The sequence below is a fragment of the Clarias gariepinus genome, chromosome 2 (assembly GCF_024256425.1).
Source record: "Clarias gariepinus isolate MV-2021 ecotype Netherlands chromosome 2, CGAR_prim_01v2, whole genome shotgun sequence".
NCBI classification, from domain to species: Eukaryota; Metazoa; Chordata; class Actinopteri; order Siluriformes; family Clariidae; genus Clarias; species Clarias gariepinus.
The window spans coordinates 31,871,875-31,886,858 of record NC_071101.1 but is presented as its reverse complement, the minus strand read 5'-3'; the positions used below and the strand labels follow the sequence as shown (position 1 = coordinate 31,886,858).

The 14,984-nt window shown below is 34.2% G+C and overlaps 1 protein-coding gene across 1 annotated transcript; it reads right to left on the bottom strand.

The window, feature by feature from the left end:
- Nucleotides 1-5,222: 5,222 nt before the first annotated feature.
- parvg (parvin, gamma) lies at nucleotides 5,223-14,739 on the bottom strand. Its single transcript, XM_053481448.1, has 13 exons — nucleotides 14,326-14,739; nucleotides 13,780-13,836; nucleotides 13,510-13,574; nucleotides 13,317-13,419; nucleotides 13,057-13,206; nucleotides 10,975-11,090; nucleotides 9,736-9,791; nucleotides 9,605-9,627; nucleotides 9,446-9,507; nucleotides 9,264-9,332; nucleotides 8,739-8,840; nucleotides 8,040-8,112; nucleotides 5,223-5,662 (listed from the first exon to the last, which is right to left on the bottom strand). The coding sequence occupies exons 2-13, from the start codon at nucleotides 13,814-13,816 to the stop codon at nucleotides 5,589-5,591; spliced, it is 930 nt and encodes a 309-aa protein (XP_053337423.1). The 5' UTR covers nucleotides 13,817-13,836; nucleotides 14,326-14,739; the 3' UTR covers nucleotides 5,223-5,588.
- Nucleotides 14,740-14,984: the final 245 nt, after the last annotated feature.

The following is a 14,984-nucleotide window of genomic DNA, read 5'->3' as shown; positions in this document are numbered from 1 at the left end:
TAAGCATTTCATTCACAAACTATACCTACCTTTTCCGGTTTGTATCGGACTGGCCGAGAAGTGCAATACAAATTAACAAAACGAAAAATGAAAATAAATTAACAAATTCAAAACCAAACCAGTGGTTAAGGCATTGGATTATGGTTTGGAAGATCACAGGTTCAAACCCCACAATCACCAAGTTGCCACTGTTGGGCCCTTGAGCAAGGCCCTTAACCCTCAACTGCTCAGATGAGTAATGAGATATATAAAAAAAAATGTAAGTTGCTCTGGATAAGAGCGTATGTCCAAATGTAAATTAACAAATTCGAAAACAAAATAACAAACCCCCGCCCCAAAAAAATAGTTTTGGGTTTTGAATTTGTTAATTTGTTTTCCGTTTTGTTAATTTGTATTGCACTTCTCGGCCAGTCAGATATTAGTTATTTTGTTTTCTGTTTTGTTAACTTGGTTTTAAATTTGTTATTTTGTTTTCGGTTTTGTTATTTTGTTTTCAGTTTTGTTAATTTGTTTTGCACTTCACAGCCACGGTATATTATTGTACTATACAATTATTTTGAATTTAAAGTTTAATTAAAAAATCTGGCAAAAGCATGATGTTAGTATACTTTTTATATATTAACTGATGGTACAACTTTTTGTTAGTATGTTTGCAATATACTATCCAGGATTGCAAAATATATTTTTGTAATACACTAAAGTGTTTTTTTTTTTTTACTGGGGATGGTCCAACATGGCCAACTCTTTTCAAGAAGATTCATAGTTAATTAAATGAACTGCTACATGTTATCAATAAACTTACCCTAAATACAGGCATGCCACAGGGTTGTGTTATACCAATCAAACTATTCGTCATTTAAGTAATAAAATTTAAACTTAGAATTCTTTAGCTCTTATATAAAGATGGGAATATACTGTAAAGTTCATATATTTCATATATATTGGCAAAGTTCCTAACTGGTGTTCCAATAGTTATCATGCTTTAAATACAAGTAAAGTAAGAGTAAATTATAAGCAACAAAAATTTAGGCATCCAAGATGCTAATTAAGCTAAATACTTTACAAGTGTACAAAGATTTAATTGAAAGCCTTTTAAACTACAAAATATTTACTTGGGTTTGGTCTATTCGGGTAAAGAATAGAATAAAACTGTCTAGGATTGTTAACAAGGCAGAGAGAATTATAGGCAAACCACAGATGCAGAAAACTGAGCAGTTTGTGAGAAAGATCTCTCTTTCCATTCTTTGTTTAGTGAATTTGATAAGTCTACATCTGGGTAAGTGATATAAATAACATTGAGGAATCCTTTTATACAACAAGCTGCTTTACACATTGTATTTATTTTAGCCTGATGGATACATTCCCATTTCAGATTTAAAATTATATGTTTGTTTCTACCAGATTGCTCATTGCACTTTTTAACAAGAGATTGAAGTTCCTGTATTTGTTATTTGTTGTCTCACATTCTATGTCCAGGCCTCTGAGTCATGTCTCTGCATGTGGGTGTATGGACGTGACATGGGTTTTTGTCAAGTCAATGTCACTTTCCAAAAATTAACAATAAAACAATTCAATAATTATGCAAGGGCAAATCAAGAATGTAATAATTATTTGAAATAAATAATAAATTGACACTGTTAACAAACCTATAAAACAAATAGGTTTTTATTAATTAATAATTATACTGCTGTTTAATAGATTTTACTATACTCCTTGGTTTCCACATAGGATTAAGGTTTCAAGATTGTCTATGCTATTCTATGACCTTGATGGTATATTTTAGGTCATTGTCATGCTGGAAGGGTCCAACCATGATCCAACTTCAGAAGGTTCTTATCCAGGATTTTACAATACATGGCTCTGGCCACTGGCCCCTCAAATCAGCAAAGTCAGCCTGTACCTTTAGCAGAGAAACACCAGCTCCAAAGCATAATGTTTCCACCTTTTGACTATAGGGATAATGTTCTTAGAGCCATAGCCATCATTCTTTTTCACCAAAAGCGGGAAGTTAAGTTAATGCCAAAGAGCTGAATTTTGGTCACAGCACTTTCTCCAAATCCTTCTCTGTTCATTGGCAATCCTTTTCACCAAACTTCTTGCTGATGGTCAATTTTAGTGCATGTCTACAATCTTGTTACTAAAGTTCTTTTACAGCTCTTTTGCTCATGGTGGTAGGGTTTAAATTGAAGGTAGAGATTCTGTGGACAGGTGGCTTTTATACACATAACAAACTGTGTTTGGATCGTCTTACATTAGTCTGTGCACCACATAAAAAACATAAGCAGTCTGTGGGAGACAGAATTATTGTTGCTTGGTAGGGGATCTCTTACTTATTTTACTCACTGAAATGCAACTTAATTTATAACATTTATATAATGTGTTTTTTTCCGCATTTCTTGAGAGATATTGTTTCTCTATCTTTTAAAATAAATCTATGATAAAAATTATAGACCCTTCATTTATTTGTAAGTGAGCAAACTTTAAAATCTACAGGGGATCAAATAATAATTTTCCCCACTGTGTACACTTACAGTACAGACGGGCCCAAAAATATGTTTACAAACTTCAACATGAAAAATATATGTCTCTCTTCTGATGGTCACATGATCTTTAGAGGAATTATAGTATTATACATGGCTACCATAATAAAAATTTTAAAATAAAGACTTTTTAAAAAGGGCATAGATAACAACTGTTGAAGTGTGTATACATTTCTGCGTATATATATATATATATATATATATATATATATATATATATATATATATATATATATACACACGCAGAAATGTATACACACTTCAACAGTTGTTGTATATATATATATATATATATATATATATATATATATATATATATATATTTATATTTATATATGTTTTCATTATCTGTAGCACAAATTTTCTTATATATGTTTAACAATTTTTGCTTTTATTGGTATAACACCTATCTTTACCTTTAAAAAGAATGCCGTTAGTTGTGTATGTTTGTGTGTGTGTTTGTTTCCAGCACCAGCTCCACTAAGTCCAGCTTAAAGCCTACCACAGATTCTGCCATTTCTTTGCGCAGTAACATAGCTGTAGTTTTTCTGGTAACTTTGTCACACCTGCCCCTCTCTATTTTCATCCAAAACCCAAATTTTTTTCCATCTGAAAACTGGTCTGACATGTAATATGTTTCTTTCTTTACAAACATGCAAATATTCTTCTGTAAAGTTATCTATTTAGATAATCTGATAATAATAAAGTGAGAATACTTACATATTGGCTTTCTAAATAACTATGTTATAGATGTTCAAAAAAAAAAACAAGAAGATAGCTTTCTGCACAATAGCATTAGTAATGGTTGCACATTGACCTACTATTTTTTAACCATTTGTGTATTGTCAAATTTAGTACATATTTAAGCCTTACTTTCTGAATTTCTCACACATTTTATTTTCTAAGAGATTTGAACACACATCTCACATCACATGGTGGAAAAATAAACTGGAGGTCTTCCAGATAGCATGGAGGCAATCTGTTAAGAACTACAGCCAGAAGAGCCTAATTTACAAACTTGCAACAGTATAAGGTCCTTATTTAACAAATGTTTGGGATATTTATTTTCAAATTCCTCTAAACCTTAGCAACAATGATTTCTCAGATATGTTTTGCAAGAAATTATAGACCATAAGGGCTGAAATTCAGCCAGGAATCCATTAGGTGTTATCCCATCATTTAATGACCTATGGTGCCATAATCCAAGATGATTCAGTGAGACATATTAGGTATAATAAGCTCTAAACCTTGATTCTGCCATATGTCCGCAACCAAAATAATAATAATTGATAAAATAGTTACTTATCAAATTGTGAATTATTTCAAATTGTCAGTTTTCCTGTAAACAGTATTGAGAAAATTATACTAATTATCTGGTTTTTTTTTTCTGGAGGTTAATTAGTTTGACAGTTTAGGATGTATTTACGGTATGGTAACTTTGCACATGGCAAATTACTGTAATTTAGTGGTTTTGTACTGGCATCCTGTTTCTTTAACTGTGTTTTATAGGTTATTTTTAATGGTTTAGCTCAGCTGGTGCAAGATGTTATTTTTACATCCCACCTAAACTCTATAACAGTGTTTCAGAGGTGCAAGCAAACAGTTTTTTAACATTGTGAAAGGCATTTATTTGGTTAAATTATACTTAATTTAATTAGTAATTATTATAGATGTATAGGCACTTATTTAATAAATCAATATGGAGTGTCAAAATCAACATTTTATGATATTTACACCAACTATGGTTGCACTTTGGCATAGTGGTTAGCACTGTGGCCTCACACCTCCAAGGCTGAGGGTTCGATTTCCACCATGCTGTCTGGCTTCTTCCCACGGTCCAAAGACATGCAGGTTAGATTAACTGGTGTTCCCAAATTACCCATAGTGTGTGCCCTGTCATGGATTGTGTACTGCATGTTCAAAGTCTTAAGCGGTATAGAGGACAAATAAATGAAAGAATGAATAACACCAACAATATGAACATGACCGAGTAAATATTAACACATAAATTAAACTTGTCACGTACAGTAGGCAAATATGGTACAGTATGCGCCAAAATATACAGTACTGAAACTCACTTTGCGTTTGTTTACAGGGCATAGTGAATCCAGTTGTTGTGCATTTGTTGTTGGAAATAAGTCTCTTAATAGAGGAAAATGTATTCATAGCTGAGTTTCCACCATCTGCATTCTGCGAGCAAATCATCTCTTTTTGCAGGAGTGCAGCAACCTTTGTTCCGAGATATGTTTGAGAATCTGTGAAAGATATGAACACTGTCTACACACTGATAGTCTGTATGTTAGTTTCTTTCAAGAGAAATAAACTCAACGTATGTTTTTAATGTTTGTTTTTGTTTTTTCTATGATCAAAAAAAATAAATAATAATAATAATAATAAAATTAGCATTTTGTGAGTTCTACATTTTTTGCAATCTCATTCCTATATTCCTGAAGCATTAAAACTTGATAAAAATAATCATAACTTTGGTTCTACCTGATATATTTAAACACCCAAATGCACAGTTTGAGGTTTTTCCATCTACACACAATGACAGCACTTCCATATAAGAAGTTTTTGTTTGTTTGTTTTGTTTGTTTGTTTGTTATCAGTCAATAAATAAGGGTGAAGACAGTGGGAAAGACTCTTGACAAAAACAGGGTGAATGAAGGACACACGTCAAGCTTTTGATGGAAAGGTCTTTATTTGACAGGAAGAGAGATGACATAAAGAAGTCCGTCTATAAGAATGAGTGACAACCTCAAGGGCACTCATTCAATTAAAGAGTGTGTGGGAAGACAAGGGATGGAGAAATGGAGAGGGGGGGGGGGTCACCATGCTGCCACTATCCACAGCCAATCTGTGTAATGGGCTGAGAAATCCAGTGTTCACTCATTTTTATTAAACTAGATGACTATGAGCTGTTTTTACAATTTTGAGACTATGTATATACTGTATCATTACAAAATTGCACTCCAGGAGGATTTAAAGCTTATCCCATGACTTTTAAAGTCATTTTCATCAAAGGCTGTAGCTGTGGCTTGTAGGGGATTATTTGTCCTTGTGTTTCTTAAACAAGGCGTAGAGTACTTTCAGTGTAGCCGACTCATCTTGTGACACAATATCTGTAGAAATAGAAGATCAGGCACAGAAGACAGGGAATCATGAAAAGATTCTCTTTTTGGAAAATCACACGTGCATGTACAAATGTATAAAACATTATAGACCAATTAGTTACACAATACTCAACTACATACATAACGATCAATTCATTACATAATTATAGATAAGCATACACACATGATGCCTATTTTAGTTTACTATTGCATGCTTATTATCTTTCTATGGTGCAGGAAATTAACTTAAAATTCGGATCGTCCTTATTTTTATTCAATTACTTTTTCTGCCAAACTCAGCAAATGAAGAACTAATGAATGATTGATTATTGAGATGAACAATTATGACCTCTGAGCAGCAAGTGATTTCTACTTAATTATTTACATACGAGAATGATTCCCTTCTCTCTGATTGCAGAATAGCACAAATAATAAATTCATACACTATACAGTATATAAAAAGGTCTGTGGGTCTTCCCCTACTTGTTGACACATAATTAGAAACACACAATTGCATAGGATGTCATTGAATACTGTATTTTAAACCTTGAATGGGATGTACAAAAGCTTCATTTATCCACAGGCTTTTGGCCATAGAGTGTAAGATACAGTAGATAGGAATGTGGGGGCTATCATCTACAGTGCTGTGAAAAAGTATTTGCATTCTTTCAAATTCATGTTTTTTGCACATTTGTCACACTTAAATGATTTAGATCATCACTCAAATTTTAATATTACACAAAGATAATCTGAGTTAATACAAAATTCATTTTTAATTTAATTTATTGAGGGAAAACAGCTGTCCAAACCTACCTTGCCCGGTGAAAAAAAGTTATTGGCCCTAAACCTAACAACTGGTTGTGCCACTCATGATGGCAACAGCTGCAATCAAATGTTTGCGATAACTAGCAATAAATCTTTCACATTGTAGTGTAGGAATTTTGGCCAACTCTTCTTTGCAAAATTGTTCTAATTCAGCCATGTTGGAGAGTTAAACCTGTAAAGGTCATGCAACAGCATTTCAATTGAATTTAAGGCCGGACTAGGCCACTCTAAAACCCTTATTCATATATTTAATTTTGAATCATTTAGAGGTGGACTTGCTGGTGTGTTTCGGATCATTGTCCTGCCACAAATCCAAGTGCGCTAAAGCTTGAGGTCACAAACTGATGACTGGACAGTCTCCTTCAGGATTTTCTGGTAGAGCGCAGAATTCACAGTTCCATCAGTCATGTCATTTACTTTGCTGTTTATATGTTTTTGAACTTCTTTAGATAATGCTGCTTTTTTTTTTATTTAATTTTTTTTAGATCTTTTAGCATGCTTCACTTTGTCAGACAGGTTAAAATCAGGTGCCAAGTAAAATTTAACTCAGCTTTTCAAAAATCACTGTTCATTTATGATTTAGCAAGAGGGAAATTACTTTTTCATATAGGGCCAGTTAGGTTTGGATAGCATTTTTCTCTTAATAAATGAAATTATAATTTAAAAACTGCATTTTGTATTTACTTAGGTTATTTTTGTGCAATGTATATATTTTTGATGATCTCAATCTTTTAAATATGACAAATATGTGACAACAAAACAAAAAAATCAGGAAGGACAAATACAGTATAGGGCACTTTTCACAGCACTGTACATCCTTGCACACAATTAACATACTGTACCATGGATGCTTGGTTGGATTAAGATCTGGAAAACTTGTAGGGCATATCAGCAACCTTTAACTATTTCCCTGCTAATCCCCATATGCAGCAGGCTGTGATGTACTGGGTGTCCTAATACCTTTCTTTAATAGCCAACATTTTTTTATTATTATTAATATTTATTTATTTTTAAAAGAAAGAAAGAAAAAAAGAAAAAGGCAGACAGACAGACAAACAAGCACACAGAAGGATACTGTATAGCTTTATTTTTAGTTCCCAGAGTCCCGTCCATTTTCGTAAACGGCGGAGCTTTGTTTATTTTGTTTGTTTTCGTTGAGTTAACTAATTAATAACCTTACAATTTCTCCAAACGGAAAGGTCTTCCCATGTTTATCTTACAAACATTAAAACATCTCGTGTTGCAGCTCTCCATACCACACCACGTAACAGATGGTGTTAATGTTGTGAGTGATCACTGTACAATTTCGGTTGTTCATTAATTACTCTTCCTGAGGAATTTGTTGAACTATTTAGTCACCTTTCTTAAATCAGTTAAAATTACATGACTGTGCAGGTAAAATCAAACATCACTTGCACAACTTTAAGGTGAGTTTATCTTTATTTCAATTCAAACACTACTCAAGGATCTTAAAAAAAAAAGTTCAAACATTGATATTGCATAAGAGATAAAATCCTTATACAGACCTTTACAAAGCATACATAGATAAGTTCTTTCTCACCTTCTGGGCCAACATTTGGTACTTGTATTTCTCTGTCATTAAGTAGATCCAAAGCCAGGGTGACATTATGAAGCTAGAAGTAATTCAGGTAAAGAGAGGCAACATTATTAGGAGATACAGTTGAATTTATTGTACAAACAAACAGAAAATTTATTGATGTCAACTTTTTCTGCGCAATTACATTTAAAACTAAACTACAAGCTATTACAGCAAAACCAGCACTGATATTGATTTGCTTATTTTGTGGTTCAGGCCTAGTGTCTCAGTTGAATTATGAATTATACGATTAAGGCTTCACATGCCTTTATAGTTAGAACATGACTGGACTGATATCTTGGTAACTGCATTTTGGTTCATGGCCAGGTGCCATTATTCCTGGGTATACTGTTAAAACACATAGTTATTCATAGATGGGTAGTGAGAGAGTTATCTATTTTGCACTAACCTAACTGAAATACTTCGGTTTTAATCCAGATGCTCTTTCATAGTTACAGCTAAGTAAGATATAGATGTAGAATAATTTTAGCACAGGGGTAGTAACATATAATCACTTAGAAAACAGATTTCCTTTCTCTGTCCTATTGTAGGTCCTCATTATAAAGCTTCATGACTAGTAATTTACTTCTAGATTATTGTTTTCAGTACATGAGGGAGAATACATAGACACTTTATAACCATAAAATTTGCTATGATGTTTACCATCTCTGAATGGCTGGCAGGGGAGAGGTAAAACTCGTAGAGTGGAATGAAGAAGCCCTCCAACTCACCAATCAGCAAAAGCAGAATCACACCGTCTGCAAACTGATTATAGCAATATTATATTCTAATGATTATATACACTTTTGCATATTCTTATACAGTACAAACACTTTATGTTAAGTTGCATTGTGGTGTCTTTGGATTTTAGTCATTCTTTGGACATCCTAGTCATTGCATTCATGTCTATTTATATTCTATGCTGTTTGCACTAGAACTGTCACTTAGCTGACATCTTATCTAATTTGTCACTTTACTTCAACTAACACTACAGTGTTTAGATTTCTGGTAATAAGTCTAATCTAATCTTGTCTAACTTAAAACATGGGTGTGTGATACAGCATACTATTTATAAAATATTAGTAATGTACCTATTGCCTACAGTAGATAGAAAGCTTTACCGTTACTACCGTTAAGTATTGACTGCCTTACTTTCTTTGAGAAAATAAATCAAGTGTGTTGATTTACCTGTTTTTCCATGTCTGACACCTGCAACCTTAATGGTGACATGTTCTTATTGATAAAGTGCAAGAGGGCCTGTGGATAATGTAGATAATGGTAAAATGTATCAGTAGTTAGTTAACAGTATAACTGTTTTGACTGTATTACTGTTCTAATTGCAGATGTAGTACTGTACAATAGTGTTCTACCTTTTTGACTGTGGCAATTTTGTGTGTCTCAAGCTTAAGCAGCTCATCTATGGGATCATCTTCTGATGAGAAAGACATTAAAATATTTTTGGGTTTACATTACTAATTAGTACATAATCACAGAAAAAAAGATAGGTCGCAAATAAAAACTCGACTTACTTTTACAATCTTCTGTATCCTCACTGGAATTGAGTTTTAACATGAGATAGGTAAAGACTAAGTATTTTAGTATGCATCATGCATATACCATGGATCATATAATTAATTTAAATGGTATTTTATAATTATACCTTTGTGAAGTGATGTATTCTATCTGCTTTTCGGACTTGATGCCACTTTTGTTTACCTACATATTAAAAATCAGGAGGGGATGTTATACAAGGAATGTGTCTTCAATTTAACAAAGTTAAAACATGTTGAACTGGACAAGGATATTCAGTATACTATTTCTTACTTACTTCCACAAAAGGAAATAATCATTTGGAAACTTGTGCACTTCATAGTGGCCTGAGAAACTACGAAACCGCAACTATATCACATATTGCACATCCTGAATCCCACCCCCTGTTGCATTATGTATGTACTTCCACAAGACCTACCTAATGGTAGCATGCACTGATGATAGCGCAAGATGATCAGAAACAAGCGTATAATATTGTTTTGGTGAGGGCACAAACATGATGTGCTACATTAGGAACAATGGGCCTCATTTATCACGCTGCACACAAATGGATTTATCAAGCAAAAAAAAAAAAAACAACAACTAAGAATATTTGAATTTACTAAGAGGGTGTTAAGAACACTTTAAGATCTTATCAAAACCTGGAAGGATAGTGCTGAACTGTCAGCTTTGTAAAAGAAATGTGCTCGAGAAAAAAATCATGGAGATTGAAGCGATGCATCCATCGTGCATAATGGCCACTGCACTTGTGTCTGGAGGCAGTGTAATGATGTGGGGTTGTTTCAGCAACATCATGTAGCAATAAAATTGTCAGGTAATGACTAGGATGGACTGGACTAGAACCAGGTTAAGCCATCAATGGAGGTTTTTCTCCCTGATAGACCAGGCATATTTCAGAACTTAAACTGAGAAAGAGTGATTCAGGGAGCATGAGGAATCATTTTCCTAGAGTGGGTGACTTTTTTAATTATTTTTTTTGCCCCAACTGTATGGTCTCACATCTGGCAGTGCACGTGTCCTCTTATGGAATTTAGGGGTCATCAAGAAAGTCAAAAAAGCTGTTCTGTACATTTGCTAGGTATTTTACCAGTGACTGGCATTCAACAGCAATAAGTACAAAGAAAAGAAGATTTTCAAAAAATGTCAGGAAAAAAATAATAATTATAATTAATTAATGATTAATTTCTCTTAGTGTATTAATTCTGTTATTTAAATTACTCTCTTGCCAAACATTATTGCATTACTTAATTAACACATTGCTGTAGTTAGTGAAGTTATGTTATGTTCAGTCTAAGATGATACTGTGCAAGTCCATTGTAACTTTTACTAGATCATATTCAAAAATCACCTCAAGCAGGACGACTTCCACAGTGACATTTTGGGGAAGGGCCAGTTCAGGCTGGTAGCACTTCACCATGGCAACCAGCAGATGCAGAGTGGACAACAGGTCTCGACTATGAATGACTTAACAGCAGAGAAAGCCTTAATCACACACTCAAAATTATTACGTTTATATATTAAACTAATTAAGAATGAACAGAGCAGCAAGTTCACCATTCATTATTCTGTAATGAATGAAAGGTTATAAATGATAATCATAGGACTTAAGAAGGCTGTCATAGAGGTCCTTGAACAAGACCATTAACCCTTACTTACATAGCTAAATGCCAGGGTATGTTCTGCCCCATGCCTTATACAGAGAAGGAGTATTAGCATCAGTACAGGTGTTAAAGTTTATATGCATGTCTTTTTAAGCAGTTAAATAATATTAATACAAATAATAAAATGCACTAATGAGAATGACAAATTTCGTTAAAAAAAAACAGTTAATTAAGCAATATTACATGAAGTGTGTTGTGCTGGTTACCATCACGCTTCCAGAGCACCACAGGTATTAAAGCCATGATGATAACCAGCACAACAGCACAACTTTAAGTAGATATTGCTTTCATACAACAGTTCCGAAAACATTTTTTTATGATAATATAAATCATTTCAATTACAGTAGAACCTCGGATTTCGAGCATAATTCGTTCTGGAAGTGGGCTTGTATTCCGAAACACTCGTAAACCAAATTTATTTTCCCATAGGAAATAATGGAAACTTAAATTATTCGCAAAAAAATAAATACATAAAAATAATTAATACAAAATATTAAGTAAAAAAAAAAAATTAACCTGCACTTTACCTTTCAAAAAAGTAAAAAATAAATCCCGGCAGATAAATGTTTCCCTTTGTGCATGCAGGCGCTGTGTGTGTGTGTGTGTGTGTGTGTGTGTGTGTGTGTGTGTGTGTGTGTGTGTGTGTGTGAAATGCGCACAGAAATTAAGGCAAGAGACACACTTTGCCCCCCCGAAGAAACTTTGTCACAAATCTTTTCAGAGGTAAGGTGCTGGCTCATTTGTTTGTTTTAATTTACAGCAGTGATTTTGTTAGTTTGCCCTCACACGAGTAAAGTGTAGGAAGTGTACACACACACACACACACAGCGATGAGGAAGAAAATTGATTTTTAACCTCTGTATTGAGAATTTCTTTTGCTTTACTCGCGCGCTCACACGTGTGTTATAAGAAACAGTACACGCGCTGTACACACACGCTTTAACACAAAATAAAATATGTTTTACACACATGTGTTATAGTATTATTACAGTTTTATAGTAAACAGTAGGCTACATGTGTGCACGAATGTTGATTATACCAGTAAGAGGCGAGCACTAAGACCCACCAGGGAAGACGATTTTGCAGCGCAAGAAAAACCGTTGGCTCAGTTGTGATCACGTGACGCTCGGCATCAAAACAAGAAGCGCATGCGTGAAACATGATACTTGGTGCTCGTAAACCAAGACAATGCTCGTTTTTCAAGTCAAAATGTATTAGAAATCTTTGCTCGTCTTGCGGAACACTCGTAAATCGCGTTACTCGTAATCCGAGGTTTTCCACTTATTCCATTAGAATATTAGTTCCATTAACCTCTGGGTTCTGAGTTAAATGAAAAGCTAGTGTACCATTACTTGCTCAAATAACCGAGTAGTGCTCTTGATTATGGGTTACAGAGGGCCCTGTGATAGAAGCTAGTTAACTTTCTAGCTTGGCTAAGACATAAATCAAACAACATGCAGGCAATTTGGAGTGTTGTTTAAAATGACAACGCTATCAGATGTATTAAAAAAAAAGTGTCTGTGACTAGTTTTGAATGTGCATCCTGGCAGATTACTGCTCTCGTCTTAGTATTACATTCCACACCAACCTACATTCACCACTGTTGGTGATTGACAGTTTAAATTAATGATTGGAACATAAATACATATAGTTGAACTTCCCAATGGTGTTACCGTCCATTCTCATTACTTCTGCAATACCTCTCATCCAATCAGATTGCTCTCTTGTAAACTCTTGTATAATAAGCAATGAAATCAATAATTACTCACGTTTAGAACTCCATTTAGCTGTACTGTCTGCTTTAGCACCAGAATCTAGCTTCTGATTGAGGGCCTGTAGAATCAGCTCCAGTTTGTACATCTGAGCAGCAGTAGTAAGTGCGATCTCCTCAACTTGTAAATGCACTCCTCCTAACTTGCCTGAGGGGTAAAAAAAAAAAAAAAATCTAATTATGTAACTTTTTATTTTTTTCCACAAACGAATGTTATTGTAATGACTGTTGCACTAAAAATGAATGCCAATTTCTTACGTATTAGGTGATGAATCACAAGTCCATCATAGATGTCTTCCTCCAGAGTCTGGACTACAATGTGTTCTTCCTTCAGAGTGGTGTTTATCCATTCCACCAAGACCTGTTGTTCAGCCAGATAGGTTAGATATGGATGTAACATTCCCACAGTATACAAGACATAGTATAATTTACAGTATAATCAGGATCTCACCTCTTTAAGCTTCACTAGTTTGGGATCATTTATAGATGAAGGCTGGATTATCTTTCGTCTTTCTCCTTCATAATAAAATAATATTAGTGGTGTGTCACTTTTTTTTCTTTTTTTTTTACATTTCAGCACCATACACAAGAAGGCTTTTCATGTTTTATTTAGTAATACAGATGCAGGGGATGAAAAGGCTAGCACAGGCTCTGTGATGTTCACAGCTATTAATGGGGTTGTAGCTTATTAAAGGTAAAGGCCTTGCAGTCAAACACTCACCTTGGAAAGCTCCCTCATTAAATTGCTCACATTCCATCACTTCATCCAACTGCTGTTCTGTAATTATATGTAAAAAAAAAATGGATAAGTAAACAAAAGTAAACAAAATAAACAGTAATCTGTAGAATTAGCAAAAAACAAACAAACAAAAAAAAACATTACCAAGCTCTCAGAGGTATTTGTTTAATCTATTTCTGTGAAATGTCTGTTTTTAAACCCTAACTTTAGTATTATAAGATGCAATTCACTATTTATGCTAAGGTCATGATTCGAATAACATGTGAATTAAATCAGCACTTTGATAAATGAACTCAAATCAGATGTTCTCTTGATAGAAGGGTGTGAATAGTTTACTTTATTTTCTGTCGCAAACATATACACATAATGCCAGCACTGACACAACAAACTGACAGAGAAAACATCTTCAACACAGCTGGAGATAGAAATGTTTATTTGTGTGTGGTGCCAGTTGTCAGGCCTATTTGCCTCAAGATGACACAAGCCTTTGCTTCATGTCTCGACACACATCTGAATAAACAGGCCTACCTTTAGCAGCGCATCAGCCACACGAGCGCCCTGGCCTTGCTCTCTGCTCTGACTCGTCTCTTGTGAACGTCTTCGCAAGTCGACACTGTGACAATCGAAATCCCACCCTGGCAGACAGTCTCAGATGTAACACTCCTGTATTATGCACTTTCCCCCAAGCAAACAAAAAAGCAACAAAGAACTGAAGTGAAATGTCAGGCTACTTTTGTTAAGGAAGTAGCACTGAAGAAACACAGCTTCCTGTTTCAGTTACATGGTGTCAGGGGTGAAAACTGAACAGCGCTGCAGTTTTGTTGCCCAACTGTTACATACATTTTTGCAGTCATGAGACAGCAATATTTAAACATTTCAATTAAATATTCAGTACTAAACCATATACCTGACTGCTGACAACCAAATGCTTGAGAGTATAAGAGACTTATAGTTGAAAGAGAGGTGTGCATTTTTTTTTTTTGTTGTTGTTGTTGCTATATAACCGTTGTTCCATTTCACACATGATGTTTAAATGTTTCGAAAATCTAAACATCTTTATATGGCGCTTTACATATCCATTTCTTAGAAAGATTATATGCGTCTTCATCCTCTCTCTGTTTCTCTGAAGTGTTGAGAGTCAGACTATGACAAGGAAGAATCTGTACTTTGGGCAGGGAGGTTACCAT